General features: G+C 40.7%; 1 protein-coding gene across 1 annotated transcript; it reads right to left on the reverse strand.

Annotated features, from left to right (window-relative positions):
* Window positions 1-4,163: 4,163 nt before the first annotated feature.
* nrbf2b (nuclear receptor binding factor 2b) lies at window positions 4,164-15,878 on the reverse strand. The gene is made up of 4 exons (XM_044338483.1): window positions 15,672-15,878; window positions 13,284-13,368; window positions 11,642-11,682; window positions 4,164-11,174 (listed from the first exon to the last, which is right to left on the reverse strand). Exons 1-4 carry the CDS (start codon window positions 15,762-15,764, stop codon window positions 10,461-10,463), a joined length of 933 nt encoding a protein of 310 aa, XP_044194418.1. The 5' UTR covers window positions 15,765-15,878; the 3' UTR covers window positions 4,164-10,460.
* Between the last annotated feature and the right edge of the window lie 166 nt (window positions 15,879-16,044).

Here is a 16,044-nt window from a genome sequence, read left to right on the forward strand (position 1 = left end):
GATGGACTGACACTGTCATGCCTTTAAACATGTGCTGGATGATGTCACAGTTCTATAGTTATTATATACATGATTTTGTTTATTCATATGATTATTTCATAATGTCTCCATTACTTAATATTCAACACTTTGACTCTTCATATTATTGGAGTTTGTTTCATGAATTACAATCATGCAGAGAAAACTCTCTCTCACACACACACACACACAAGTGCAGCTTAGATCTTTTTATTAGTTCTGAACATCTCACACCTGTGACATCACTGAGAAGGCAGCAGAGCTTGAAAAGTCTGTGTGTGTTGTGTTTGTAATTACTATACATTTATGCTGGCAGCTACTTAACGATTCAGTAAATTTGCATTTTGTATTTTAATTCCAAAATGAAAACTGAATCAGAAATTGAGCATCACCAGCAGAGACACAGAGTCATCATCATCATCTTTGTTCAGCAGCACATTTTGAGTTTAACATCACTCTCACATAACACACAACATGGTGAATCATACCATGCTTTTCTTGTAATTAACATTTGAACATTAAATAAAGATATTATTACAAACAGCACAGACTTGGCATATCTGGTTTCATTATAAGACACACAGCTGAGCCTGACACTAGCACGATGTTTCATTCAGGCACAAGGTGTCATCAGTGTCCAGAGAGCAGCTGACAGCTGATCCGTCACTCTGAGAACAGGAGCATCTCACACCTGTGTGACATCACTGAGAAGGCGGAGCTTTTCAGCAGGGGTCCTATCTTACACCCAGCGCAAAGCGGCGCCAAGCGCGACGCAAGTGTCTTTGTTATTTTAAGACCGACGCAGTTGTCATTTTCCTGTCCAGCGCCCACGTTGTTTAAATAGCAAATGCACTCACATCCATCTGAGCGCCCATGGGCTTGTTGGTCTTAAAATGAGGTGTGGTCAGGCACAAATTGACCAAATTGTGGCAATACATGTAGGTATTTAAACAGACGGACAACAACAGATCAAACACAGATCAACTTTCCTGCTACATCAATACATGAAGACATGAGGAACACATGAGGAAATAAATGAGGTGAAAACAATGATTAAACTAAAGAAGGAAAGAACTCTGGACAGCTTCTATCTGCTGCCAGCAGCAGGATCAGAACCTTAGAGAGCTGATCACGACCTGATTACTGTGTTAATGATTCTTTACATGATTAAAATGAATGATTTAATTTTTGAACAATATTTAACAAATATTCTTTAACATTTTTGAGAGTACAGTGATCAGGTTTCCATACATTCAGCAATTAAAACCCCGCTGATTTGACCTGTTACTCCATGACTGAACAAAACGATTTTAAAGAAACCAAATTAAAAAAATAAACCTTTTCAAAAACCGAACGAAAATACATTTGCAACAAATTAATGAACAGGATCTTAAATTGGTGGTATGGGGCCACAGGAGGGTCCAGGAACAGCAGGGGCCAGAATGTTCATTATGGATCGTGCGCTTTCACTTCATGCATGAGCAGATCCGTTTCCTCTGCAGAGAAGCGTTCCTTCTTACTACTTGGCAAATGTGCCATCATCATAGCAATCCACCAAGGTGCAAGCGCACCTGACTCTTAAAGGGAATGGGAGATGACACTCTGATTGGTTTATTGCATGTTACGCCCAAAACACACCCATGATTAATTAAGAGACTATGAACAACCCCTTTGAACTATGCGTCTGGTGCTGCAACCATTTTTCCGCCGTTGAAATAGCAGAAGTAGATTTGGACACATCCTAAATGCACTTGCGCCATGCGCTTCAGACCATGTGCTTTAGATCATTAAAATAGGGCCATGTGTGTGTGTTGTTTTTGTGATTACTGTATATTTATGCAGGCAACTAATTAATGATTCAGTACATTTGTATTCAGTAATTCCAAAATGAAAAACTGAATCGGAAATTGAGCTTGAACATTCAGGTCAAAAATAGTTGTTTGAAAAAAAAAACCCAAAACTTGAACCAGCTCAACCTACCAGATGTGGCTAAAAGCTCCAGAAAACTTCCGATAAGTGTGCTTGATACACTTGATACAACTTGATATACATATTGAATCAAACTGCCAAATTCAAATTCAGTATGTGCCATCACAGATACAATACTCTACAGGTATACTGTCTTTCCTTTTGAGTCTGAAATCTTAAACTCTGAAAAGACTCATGAAACAAGACACTGCAGAAAGTCAGAAGGGAAGAGATAAGAAAATAAGAATCTCAATAAGACATTGTCAAATGTAGCTAGATTTAGGACAGAAGCAGGCTCTGAGGACAATATCCTGCATGTACAGTAACAGCTTCAAATAAAAGAATATGTATCTGCACTAGCTGCCGTGAAGCAGGACGCCCCCACACACTCTGACTGCTAATGGTCCCACAGTTGCTGGTTGGCAGACAACCAAACAGTGTGAGAGAGAGCAGATTCTGTCTGTTTCACAGTCTGCTGTTGTGATTCTCCAAACCCGTTTCTGGATGTCAGCCTGGATTCCAGGTGTGAACACAATCCACTAAACAGCTACTACTAATGTGCCATGCAGCTCTGAGACTGTGCAGGTGTTTGTATCATTCCTGTAATCAGCTGATCAGATGTGGACAATGTTACAGAACATCAAATACAGATCCACATCCATCCAGGCAGTTAGATATGATTTATTTTACCTGCTTACTAGCACGATCACTCTTTCTTCTCAGAGTTTACATACTGGTAAAATGATTAACGTCGTGTGAAAACAGGTTTCAGATTTTTTTTCACCTACAATTCTAGGAGCCTCTCTGACTGAAGAAATATTTTTCACATTTTTGAGAACAGCTGGATGGAACAATTGGAGCATTCCTAGTGATTACTGAAAGGTATTCTGGTAAATGTAAGAAATCATGAAGTGAAGCAGATGCCCCCACATGACACATGCTTTGAGATGCCTTGTGTGAGGTGGATTTTGCCTTTATGGAGACCAAAACTGCTGTGAGGATGAGATTTAAAGGACAGGTTCACAATTTTTCAAGTCTGTCTTAAAACAACAGTCAGGAGCCCAGATGAACAGTGAAACATGTTTTTCTTGTTGTAATCATTCCTCCTGTTCATACTGACCATTAGAAGATCCCTTCATAATGCACTTACTATGTAAGTGATGGAGGACAAAATCCACAGTCCTCCTTCTGTGCAAAATATATTTAAAGGTTTATCTGAAGCTAATATGAAGCTTCAGCATCCAAATGAGTCAAATCAAGTAGATATCTTTCAACGTTACAGTCTTTTTAGTGCCAAAGTTCCTCTTTTTGTTACTATACTTCCTCCACAGCTTAACAGAGAAACACTGTCTGAGGAAACACAAAGAGGGAACGTGATGCTAAAAAGACTGTAAATATGGCAGATATCCACTTGATATGACTAACTGTGTGGACACACTGTAGATTTTGGCCCTTCATCACTTACATTACAAGCACATTTGAAGGGGATTTTTTTAATATCCAGTATGAACAGGAGGAATGATTACAGTGAGGAAAACCTCTTTCATATGGACACCTTACTGTTGTTTTAAGACACACTTGAAACATTGTGAACATATTATTTAATGCCTATAAGTGAGGGTTTGGCACTCATATAAATCAGAGGATTACTCCCTTCAGGCTGGGAGTGAGTTGCTGCTCCAAGTGAAGGAGGTCAAGTATCACGGGATCTTGTTCAGGAGTGAGGGTAAAGTGGAGCATGAGAACATTTGGTGCTGTTGTGAACGCTGTGCAGACGGAACAACCAGCTCTCACCTTTGGACATGACCTTTTGGTAGTGACTGAAAGAATGAGATCACTGATACAAGCAGATGAAATGAGTGTCTGGGTTCATCTTTAGGCACAGAGGGAGGGAGCCTGGACATCAGGAAGAAGCTTGAACCGCTTGTGTTGGAAGGAGCCAGAGAAGCAGCAGAAAAGTGGATGAAAGAATCAAAGGATTATGATAGATGATACTGTAATCTGTATTCAAATGTGAAAAAAGTGAATTCCCATTGACCACAGATGGTGTGTAGGATCATTCACTCCGGCGGTGTCACCTGGCAACCAATGAGAAACTGAGAGAGTGCATGTGCTGTACAGGTGAGTTATCTGAACTAAAGACTAACTACAAACAATACACTGCATTACACTGTAGATCAAGCAAATACATTTAATGTGTATTTTCATTCAAATTAACAAAATAAGAAAAAAAAAAAAAATCTGCTCCCTCCACAGGCTGGCGGGAAGATGGAAGCAAAAACAGAGAGGGAAGATACGTCTTACATCACACCTGGACTGACAGCACACGAGTGTACAGCGATTAGACAGATATGAGGCCAACGTTATCATGTCGTTATGAATTGTGTGTGGTTCAGTTAGTCTGCTGATATGACAGATATGATCTAGTTTGTCTGACTGAGAGACTGATCTGTGGGGAAACACCTGGAACTGACTCTGAAGGAAGTTTGGATCAGATTCATTAGAGACAAGTCTGCATGGATATGTTTCACTGTCAGATTTAGTGTCTATTCTCTGACGAGCAGGGAGTCTGAAACCTGAATACTTCTTTAGTTTAGATTCATATTCTTTTGTGTATTTTCTTTAAGTAAAGTCAGCGTTTAACATTTGGAAACTGACTGGAGGGCTAGAGAGAGACAGATTAAAAGATCAAAATCAAAGCAGCAATATTGTACTGCTAGTATTAGTCACACCACTTATAACCATGTATCCTACTGTTCCCACAATGCAACCTGATAGACTTTCATTAGACTCTTTGCCTGATAAAAGCCCACATCTTTTCAATTCCACACCCTCAGTTTGTAGCACAGGCTTTCAGTTAGAAATGTGAAGTCTCAAGCTGAAACTGACATCACCCTGATGATGTCATCAAACTTTAGAAAAGTTCCCTGTGGAGCCACAGACCACGTTACACAGCTGTGTAGTACTCCTCATGACAAATCAACTGATCTTAATGTGTCAAATTAGTGGTGTGCTCCAAAAACAAGTTTATATTTCTTGAATTTCAAGAAAGTATAGTTTTGGTGTTGAGAATCAGTATTATATGGGTATTAGTATCAAAAACTTTAAAATAATACCCAGCTCTACTGATGAGATTACATGTCTAGAGGAAAAAAAAAACAGCATACTTTGAATTTCTGAACCACGAAATGTTGACATTTTAAAGATATAGATAAATACTGGCATAAGATGTTAACTGTAAGACAAATGTAGGTAAGTGTTGGTTACAGCGGGTAGGTAAAGGTATCTGATGTGGCCTTTCAAAACCTCATATCAGTCAAACCCAAGCCAACACTGACACTCACATACACAACACACATGTTCAATAACATGTCAAGTCTCTCAAACATTACTGTCTTCCAGGTGGTAGAACTTAAAACACATCAGTCTTCCAAATGATTACTCCAAATCACATAGTATCACATATCATAACAACACACACATGGTGACAGTCAGCGGACGAGTCTGAGGAGGAAGAGAGAGAGAGAGAGGTGGACTGGGTGTGAGGAGAGAGAACGTCAGATACTTCCACTGTCTGCAGTTCTAAAACCATCTGAACTCCTGAGAGCAGCAGAATCAAACACTGCTCATGTTCGCAAAGACGGAACAAAAAAAAAAAAAAAAAAAAAAGCTTCAGGATGAGGGAGTCCGTAAGACTTTCACATGACTTCGCTGCGTCAGCGACAAAGTCAACTCGTCCACTTTGGTTGAGGCCAAAGAAATGATGTTTGTGCGGCTTTATGACACCAAGAATTCAGTTCTTGGTTTGAGAATAGTCACACACGTTCCACACTACAGCGCTGCCAGGTAACAGACGTTGTTGATGAAGTGTTGGAAGTGTGCTGTTGTCTGCAGCTCTTCATCTTACAGCTCACCGTGGCTGTTTCTTCTTCTACGTTTCCTCCCTGCAACATTTAAAAAAATGGTCTACTGACCGAAAGCACTAACAAAGCTCTGGTGATAAATAATCTGCATTTCATGTTGCTGCTTCACAATAAAAGCCTCCCAGTGGTTGGAGAGCTTTTAATGTGAAGCAACAGGACATGCTCTGTTTGCATTAGCTGTAACCCGACTGAGGCTGCAACTAATGATTATTTTTTGTTATCAATTAAATTAATCTATGACATGTCAGAAAATAGTGAAAAATGAAATGAAAAATTGCTATTTCCTTGAGCTCAAGGTAACATCATCATCATCAAACCGCTTGTGTTGTCTGAAAGCACTCCAGAATCCAAAGAAGACCGAGAAAACAGAAAATATTCACATTTGACTGGCTGGAACCAGTGAATTTTAGGCATTTTTGCTTGTTTTGTCAATCAATTAATTGTTTCAGCTCTTAACAAAACACAGCTCAAACACAGCTCTGATACAGCTGCAGGAGAGCCATCAGTAAACAGTGAAATAAGGCTGAAAGTATGAAGAGGAACGTTCTGTAGGAGAGAAACTAAAGTCTCAACCAGAGATATTCAGTTGGAAGCGACACAAGTATTGAGAGCTGAACACAAGAGAGACTTTTAAAAACAGCTTTCTCTCAGTCACACGCGTCAGTTTAGCACAAAAGACAGCTTTGGTGTGAGGGAGGAGATCGTCACAGGTCGGCTGCTCACACAGCATGAGATTGAAACCTGTTCTATTCATACAAATCAGTATGTCACAAACACAGCGTGGCTTTTTTTGTTAGAAACCAGGAGAAGAGCAGCACTCTGAAGAGTTGAGATCATTTTAGAACTGTTGTTTTCAGTCAGAGTGCTCATCCTGTTGGACACAAGTTCAAGACAACTGCTTCTATCCATCTGAAGATCCAAAGATGCGACTGCCACCACAGGAGACACAGAGTTGTCCAAGGCACGGGTTGGGTTTGTTGAGAAGGTACAGAGTTTTGGAGGGTTGTTGAAACTGTTTCGGCTACTTTTTATTAATGCTAGCCGGCCAGCCGGCAGTTTAAGCTTTCATCTTGTACTCCGGCCATCGATTGCGAGTGAGAAGTGACTCCCTTTAGCTGTGATGTAGACGTATGAAGTGTGTCTGTCTTCATGTTAATGCTGCATTCACGTCCTATGAGAATAATAATCAATACAACCTGACAGTTATTCACATATTTAAATTCAAGGTTCAATCAATGTAGATTTCACATTTAACACACAATGACTATGTTAAATATTCCACAGCAAATCACACACTATCATTTCAATGATGAAACAAAAGTCAAGCATTTCAAGTACAACGATCAGAAATGATAAGATGTGATGAAAGTTATGTACTGGGTTAGCTTTATTTAGAATGAAAACATTATTTTCTACAGTTGTCCACACGTCAGCATTAGCTTCAATCCTAATGCTGACTGTAATTAAGCAACATATTTTAGTATTTAACAGCTTAAACTATTTTTATTGAGTATTTGATTGTTGAAAATGTGGATCTATCAGATTTTGCATAGGTCGTGAACGCAGCATAATGTCCTGTTTGCAGCCACTGCTGCATATCATTATTGTTCCAGTAAGGAAATATACTGTTTGAAGTGTCAGTTCATGAACTTGTACAAATGCCTCAAAGTGTGTGATAGTGTGTGCATGCACATGCCACATGCATTCACACTGCAAGCAACATGTCATCTCCAGTCCTTCTTTCCTTGTTACCAGCATCAGCTGTCGGCAGCCAATCACATGTCTGAACTGGATAAGAATGTTTTAACAGCTGTTACTGCTACACACTGAATGCTTGCTTAGTTCACTTAAAGCTGCATTCAATAATCAAATGTTTACATATATAATGTGGAGGCAGAGGCTTATCAGAGAATTATCACTGACTCTGTTGGTGTTACAGCGAGCAGATGTTTTCAGTGAGAAATCTGTGACAGACCTACAGTACACTACCTGCAAACAGCAGACACACACAGTCAGAGACTAGCTGCTGAACACAGCTCTTTTAACAGCTAAAGAGACAGATATTTCCCTCAGGAGTTGGCTAATCATCAGTTGGACACAGGCAGACTCTAAATAAATGCTAATGTTGCTCTGTGTCTAGTGGATGTGTAAATAGGCAACTGTTACAGCTACCATGTAAGCTGCAACAGATTTATATGTCACTGATTGACCAGAGCTGTCTCTATCAACCTTACTCAGGGCTCTTTTGCCCTCTGGTGGAGCAAAACTGGATGAATGCAGCTTTAAAAGAACCACACCAGTGTTTCACATGTTTCAGCCCATTCACATATCTGCTGGCCAACGTTCAAATACACATAACAGCACTTCAGATTTCTGATTATGTTACTCTTGCCTTCTACGATTCATACTGTAAGGTATGAACAGTAACTTGTGTTTGATATATTAGAATTGCATGGTAATCAGGGCTGGGTGTCCAGATACTATAACTTTATGGTACTGACTGATATGCTTCAGAACTACAGCGTGTTGGGAAAATGGCCTGTCATTCTGTACCAGGTACTGATACATACATTGCTTCAAGTAAGGATGACCCCTGAAACCTGGTTCTGAATGGAGACTGGTTCTGAATGAGTAAAAAGCTGAATTTTTAAGATTGAAAGATAAAAATATAAACAGGGTTTGGCAGAGCTGAAAACAAGGTTTCAGTGTTGAAATTCTGTTTTCAAATGTTTCCTTTCTTTCACAGTGATTGAAAGGAACCAGTAAGTAGAACTGAAAAGAATAGTAGTAAAGTTAAAATCCTAACGTCAGGTAAATCTGCTCTCAGCTGCACTGCTGTATGATGTGATGGATTCAAACTCAAACAAGTCTCACTGTTATTGTCCTGTAAATGTAGAGCATTATCATAATGAATACTGAGGATCAACCCAGTTGCTTGCAGTGTGAACAGTGACAGTATGTGTCTGCAAGCTTCTATCACCTGTGTGTACTTCAGCCTTCATTCCCATTAACCTCAGGTTTCAGTTCATGCCATCAGAGTGTGTGTGTGTGTGTGTGTGTGTGTGTGTGTGTGTGTGTGTGTGTGTGTGTGTGTCTGTATATTGCTGCTGTTACACAAAAACACCCGTTAGCAAAAAAGAAAAAAATAAAATAAATCAGCTTTCCAGGTGGGGAGGTTTTCAGGTTTCAAGGACCTGCTCATGAAAATTCACTAAACACAAATGATCATTGAAGCCTTTCATTTAAGTCAGAAAACATAAAAATGTTTTTCCTCAACAACAGCAATATGCTTGTTTGTGACTGAATCCCACTGCATGAGATCCTGATCTGTGTGTGTGTGTGTGTGTGGACATCTTTCATTTATTTAAAACATGGTCATGTTCGTGCTTAACACGGATGATGATGAACAGTTCATCCAAAACTTAAGTCATTATGTGTTCACCCTCGTGCCAGTTGAGACAGTGCTGGAGTTTTGTATGTCAATGTAACATCCAGTGAGTGTGATGGTGCTACTTCATTTCAGCACTCTCCATGACAACTGAGCATAGCAGGAACATGTTCTGATAGAGCACCAAAGGACAGAAAATAGCCACACACATTGACTCCCAAACAGCTCCTGCAGCATAGACGTGTTCTGAAACTATTCTGCCGTGGGACCAAAAGTCCATCATTATCTCCTGGATTCCTGGAAGAGAAGAAGGCCGCTCTCTCTACGTCACTGATAGTGAAACCTACATGTGCTTGTCTGTCTCGTTTGTTTTACCACTCAGATCACACACACACACACTCAGTTTTCTGCTGAATACAATTTTTCCAGCAGCATCTAGAAGGATCAATCAGTTGATATTTGACTCATGGGTTTGAAAGACTTCCGTTAAGCTTCAGAACACACGTTATGTAGCTGGAGTTGCTCTGAGTTATTTTAAGGCTATCTTCAGACAGTACCTGAAAGTCTCAACAACATGTTCCTGTCAACTCCGGTTGTCTACCTGAGAGCTGATACTGAGCTCACTGGATGTCATAGTGACATTACAGCCTCACTGATGTTCCCGCTGACATTATGGGGAGCAGATAACAACGACATGGTTTAGTTCTGGGTGAAGTATTCCTCCATGTATTAGTGGTAGTAGCGTTAAAGCCATGGTGCACCTACACAGATGTTTTCACTACATTTGCCTGATTAGACCTCTTCCAGGGACCAGATTGATTGACATCTCCATCACTCTGCTGTTGGTTTGTTGCTCCTGTTTGGGCAGGGCAGCTTACACCTTTATTATTCTTATGAGAGCAGAGAGTTTGGTGAGCTCATGTAATTATAGCTCTGTACATATTTCAGCTGAGCAGAGGTCAAATCAGACAGAGCCTGTGAGGGAGAGCACGGCCTTTAATATTATTCTGGGTTTGAGGTGTCAAACATTTTGGCATCTGAACTCAAAAGCCGTATTGGTTTGAGTGCGTGTGTGTATGTGTGTGTGTGTGTGTGTGTGTGTGTGTGTGTGTGTGTGTGTGTGTGTGTGTGTGTGTGTGTGTGTGAGAGAGACATCTGTCTTATCACTGTTTATCCCTGTCCAGTAGCTCTTGTAGTTCATTCTGGATGTCCTCTGGCAGCTCCAGAGGAGGCAGGTCATCCAGACACAGATCTTCCTGAGCTGGCATCTCCAGCGGTGGCAGCTGTGGGATTGCGATCTCCTTCCCCTTCCCTGTGCTTTTCCTCTCCTGCCCGCCCCCTGTTCCCATAGCGCCACCCGCCTGAGGGAGCACCCAGAGCTCCGAACGCTCCACAAAGTCTGCTGCCTCGACCGCCTCGGAGCGCAGCCGGGTGTTCTCCGATCGTAGCCGCTCGTTCTCGGCCGCCAGCCGCTGGTTTTCGTCCATCAGGTGGTCGACCAGGCGCCGCAGGTCCTCGATGGTGGTCTGTTGTTCTTCCAGACGAGTTTTGTCATCTTTGGTGGTCTTAGATCCGGGGCAAGGTGGAGTCAAAGGCTGGTAGCTTCCAGTCTGCCGAATCTGAAGCTGGTAGAGCAAGGTGTCGTACTCTCTCTCCCTGCCTCCTCCGCACTCTGCAGCTGAGAGGCCCAGGGTGCCGTGAGGCTGCAGCGGGCCTCCGGACTGGGTTTGGGTGAGCAGGGTTGGGTTGCCGGAGGGCTGCACCTGGCCGGGTCGGGCCTTTGTTGCCTCGCGACGGGCCTCTCTCTTCCAGCGCTCTTGGATGAGTCGTTGCTGTTTGATATGACTGTCCCTCTGCAGCTCCATGGACAGACGAGCCTGCAGACACACAGATTAACAGCAGCCACAGAGCTGAATATTAACTAGAACACTGATATATTACACTGCTGTCAATACACAGCCCATTTGTTATTATCAATCAATCTGCTATTTTTTTCTCAATTAATTAATCTTTGAAATGGCCTTCACATTTTCTCAGAGGCCACAGTTATCAATATAATTAATATAATAATGGGGCTCTTCTATTCCATTTCACACATCTACATGTAGGATCTTAGGCTGAACCTTTACTGCTGATATATGCTGCTTTACCCAATACAACTAGTGCATCATTGGTTGCAACACTGCTTTAGACTCCAGATGAGCTGACTGAAGGCCGTGTTAAACATTGCTTTCATCTTATGGGGCATAAATGCATAAATGGTAAAGAACAGAGGAGAGGCACCAGTTCATGGATCTCACTTAACACACACACACACACAAACAGACAAACCAGAGAGTCTGACCTGATCACACTCTGTTGTCTTCATAGCATCTGTCAGAAGATCTGGAGAGAGACAGAGAGATGAGCATCTGTTCTTTTGGCAGTTCACAGACTTTCATTTCCAAAGCAAATAAAGCCTACCTTTAAAAAAAACACATCAACCAATGAAATGATTATTATTAGCATCAGTTTCAGCACTAGCTCAGTTTTTGTTGACACCGTGGCAGAAAGGTGCAGTTTCACCTCTTGTCATTAGTTTGGTGATACTGTATTGGACTTCATTATGACTAATTTAAGAAGATCATTTTCATTTTGCTTTAATCTTTCTCCTGCACTGCAACAGTGTAAACATAATATGTAGACACAGCTGGTCTGGCAGTGCCACACTAGCTATGGAGAACAACAAGAGCCTGACTGATACATCAGTGGGCCGATTTTACAAGCCGACTTAACCCTGGTGATAAACTTGGTTTTATGTTTATTGGTTCAACGCTCAGTAAGACAGTTCTAGTCAGTAAATGTATAACAGCCCTGTATTTTATTCTCTTGTCAGTATAACGCTGATAGCTGCTATAAAACACATGCTTACAGTTTATATGGCTCAATTAGTTCCTGAGTTAGTCACAAAGCTAGCTACTGTTGTGGCCGCAGGGTGAAGATTGCTAATGAGTTGTTAAAGTTATGGTCATACTTTCAGAATTACTAATCACCTTATAGCTGATGTCTGATCATCTCATAACAAAACAGCTGGCCAGAACCATTCATAACAGCAGGATTATTAGACCAGTAAATGACAGTGAAAGCTGATTCATTAAAGATGTTTAAACAGCATCAATCTGTTGACATCAACAGTGCTTTAAAAAATGCTTTTCTGTAGCTTGTATTGTATAGATAGAAACAAAAGAGTGCTGGTAAATAGATAAACTGGACAAATGAAGACATGAAAATGAAACAGTCATTGGTGACAGACTATTATAACTATCAAAAATGAATTTAGCCCAATACCTATGATATCATTTGTTATGTCTATAAAGGAGAACCCTTGCTTACTAGCTAATTAATGAACTCTCTAAGCTCATGGAGCTCCGCAAGGCTGAAGGAAGCCACAGAGTTGCAGATAATTCTCTGTAGGTTCATCACAACGGGTTACGCCCCTTACATTTCATATTGTCACTTAATACATTATTCTCATAAAAAAATATAATTGTAGATGATTTTAAGACAAACATTAAAAATATAAACAACACAAGCTGAAGTTAGGAGTCAGAGTTGTCAAACAGGTGATTGATGTGACAAGTCAAGAGCAGCATTCCACTGTTGAGTCATCAAAACTCTTACTGCTTGTCTGTTTAGTATCATTGCTCTGCTGCACTGTCCTATGAGGGACTACGTACTGTATACAACCAGCTATCAATAACCCAAAGCTGAGTCAGCACTGTTTCATTTCAAACACAACACAATGAAAACCCTATCACTGTCCAAATACTCCCTGACTGTATGCAAACATACTTGTGATTACTTTATGATAATCTAGACAAGCAGCTTATCCAGAATGAGACAGAAAGCTTGATACCAGTATTTACCCTAAACGTTCACTATGTGTTCTACTTGTTTTAGAGCAGTTACCTTCACTGACCTGTCAGTGTCAATGTCACAGAACCTACCTGCTGCTTTTCCGTGGCAGGTGATGGCCTCTTCATACTTTCCAGCTGCTAGCAAACGGTCTGCCTTCCTGCACTGCTGATGAGCCTGAAGAGAGACAGACAGATGGAAGGGGAAATGGGAGGAGGGAAAGAGTCGGATACATGTGAGTTGAGAAATTTCAAAAAACAAAAAGGTGGCGAGGAGTGAAAGAGATGAGGAGAGTGTTTAAAACGGGGGTAGTGTAGAGAATTTAGGAAGGAAGATAAGGAGGAAGAGGGTGGAGGAAAAAGGAAGGAGAGGCGAAGAGGAGCAGAGGTCAGGAGATATATTCAACAGCACAAAAACCAAGGACAACTTTTTGGTCACAGACAGAACTGCTTTCACCACACTGATAGAACTAGGGCTGCAACTAATGATTATTTTCATTATCGATTCATCTGCTAATTATTCAAAGTTTAAAACGTCTACTATAATCTGCCACAGCTCAGTGAGACGTATTCAAATGTCTTGTTTTGAACAACCCTAAAGTCCAAACACAAAGACATGCAGTTTACAGTCATATATGACAAAGAAAAGCATTTTTGCTTGAAAAATGACAAAACAATTACTTGATTATCAGAATAGTTCAACCATACTTCAAATGTATTTAATACATATACATTTTAGAACAATATTCTTATTTGCACCAGTCAGAAGTTGTCAGAATAGTCAGGTCTAGTTTGTAGAATTTGTTTTAATTGCATTTTCATAATAATATATCAAGGATAATATGCTGATCATGGGGATTCTTTATTAGCTAATAAACCCCCGCAGACCCTGTTTACCTTGATTTTGGATCAAGATGATGAGAGGAAAAGATCTAAATGACTCTGAAATGCGGCTCAAAGGGCTCCCGTTGTCTGATGAATATGAAGATGATGTAAATCATATGCTGTGGCCTTCACAGTCAACAGATCTCAACACAACTGAACACCTATGGGAGATTTGTCAGAGCTCTCCACCACTTAGCCCCAGGCTGTGCCTTTCATGCATTAACATCCATCTATCCATTATCTAGACCTGCTTATCCTTTTGCAAGGTCGTGGGGTGTGGAGCCTATCCCCGCTCCCATTGGTCGTGAGGCAGGGTTCACCCTGGACAGGACGCCTGTCTATAAAAGGGCTGACACATACAGACAGACAACCATTCATACTCACATTCACACCTACAGGCAATTTAGCATCCCCTTTTTTGACACATCGATCCCTGACCATCTTTAAAAACCCAGGAGGTTACTGAACGGCAGTTGATGTCACCGGTTTGATTCTAGCTGGGGTCCTTTGTTGTATATCCTACCCCTCTCTGTCCCTTTCCATTTCCTGTCTGCATCTCTGCTGTGACATATCTGATGAAGGCAAAATGCAAAGACACTTTTGTTCAACAATACCCTACAACTGTACCCAGAAATGGCATGTATCCTTGCTCAATTTGAAAATAACATGAAAAATAAATAAGACATTTCTTTGTCTTTGATATATAATTTCTGGCTGTAGCTGTTGTTTGGATTAGGGAATAGATTCAATCTGTGAAATGAGTTACAATTTCTTTTATCATGCAGTGAACTGAACATTATTTTTATCCAGATGGTTCAAAGAGTCTTTGAGGATTCTGGAAATATCTACATGCTGTTAGACGACCTTCTGAGTTTTTCAAAGATCATCAGAGATTTATCTTTCTTAGGCTTAGCTCTGTGACTTGAATGTTATGACAATACATGAGAACAAACTGAGGCTATCGAGGGAGTATCTTTTGGAAGAAGGCTGGTCATTCCTCCGGTAGAGTTCAGAGATTTGGAGACTATATGACAAGGAGCACTCAAGCTGATCTGAAGACTCGTGGTGGAAAAAAATCTTACTGACACACTATGTTGCTTTTTCTCGTCATTTGTCACTATCTTTCTATATTTATTATGTATAAATACTGTAAGTTACACAGATACTCCTAAATACTGATCCTCTAGTGTCTTAATTATAATGCTGATTACAAAATATCTCTGCCATTGTCCTTAATTGACAACGACAAGGCATTATAGAGATTAAATAGAACTGAGGTGGCATTTTGTCGAGGTAGAGGACACTGTAGCCTGTTAACAGTCGGTTACTATCAAATGGCTTTGCAAAGAAGTTAACAAGTAGCTAGCTGAACACATTCGCCCCTCGCTGTTAACAATAACTCTTAACATTGTATAGCTAAGTTACAGCAGCATAATAAAAACAGTACTATGACAGTAATATGTTCCTACGTCAAACGTGTTTATGCTCATTATGTCGAGGAAAAAACCCCAAAATGTATAACGTGTAGCATGTCCAAGCTACCGGACAACAACAGTAACGTTAGCCTGTTATTGCAACATCAACACCGAAACTTACGAGATTGAGCGGGCTGTCCACGACCTCCATGGAGTCGATTCTTCGATGGTTTACACTACATGAAAGGCGTCTCTGTCCCTCACGGACTGTCATTCGCACTGCGATAAGAATGTCGAAAAAATAATTATAAGAAAATTACTGTCAGGGAAGCACAGTCGCCTCCACAGCCAAGGCTGCGTTAACACGTCATGACGTAACAGCCGTTCTACAGACGTTTTGGTCAGGTGTTTTGCTGTGTCAGGCTGCCGGAAATAGAAAAAGCTTGCCTTAAAAGTAAAATCTCTAAAATTATAGCGACAAACACTAAAACGTCTGCACGACGCTGAAGTTAGCTTCTGATTCAAGGTTAAGGGAAAAGGTGTTTGACATAATA

This window comes from Thunnus albacares, chromosome 20 (genome assembly GCF_914725855.1).
Source record: "Thunnus albacares chromosome 20, fThuAlb1.1, whole genome shotgun sequence".
NCBI lineage: Eukaryota > Metazoa > Chordata > Actinopteri > Scombriformes > Scombridae > Thunnus > Thunnus albacares.

Bases quoted from the DNA above. Each gene is read 5' to 3' on its own strand.
- nrbf2b (XM_044338483.1), bottom strand. From the start codon at position 15,764: ATGACAGTCCGTGAGGGACAGAGACGCCTTTCATGTAGTGTAAACCAT. The intron at 13,369-15,671 runs GTAAGTTTCGGT...GTCTCTCTTCAG, and splicing joins TGGACAGCCCGCTCAATCTC to GCTCATCAGCAGTGCAGGAA. The intron at 11,683-13,283 runs GTAGGTTCTGTG...GTCTCTCTCCAG, and splicing joins CTGCCACGGAAAAGCAGCAG to ATCTTCTGACAGATGCTATG.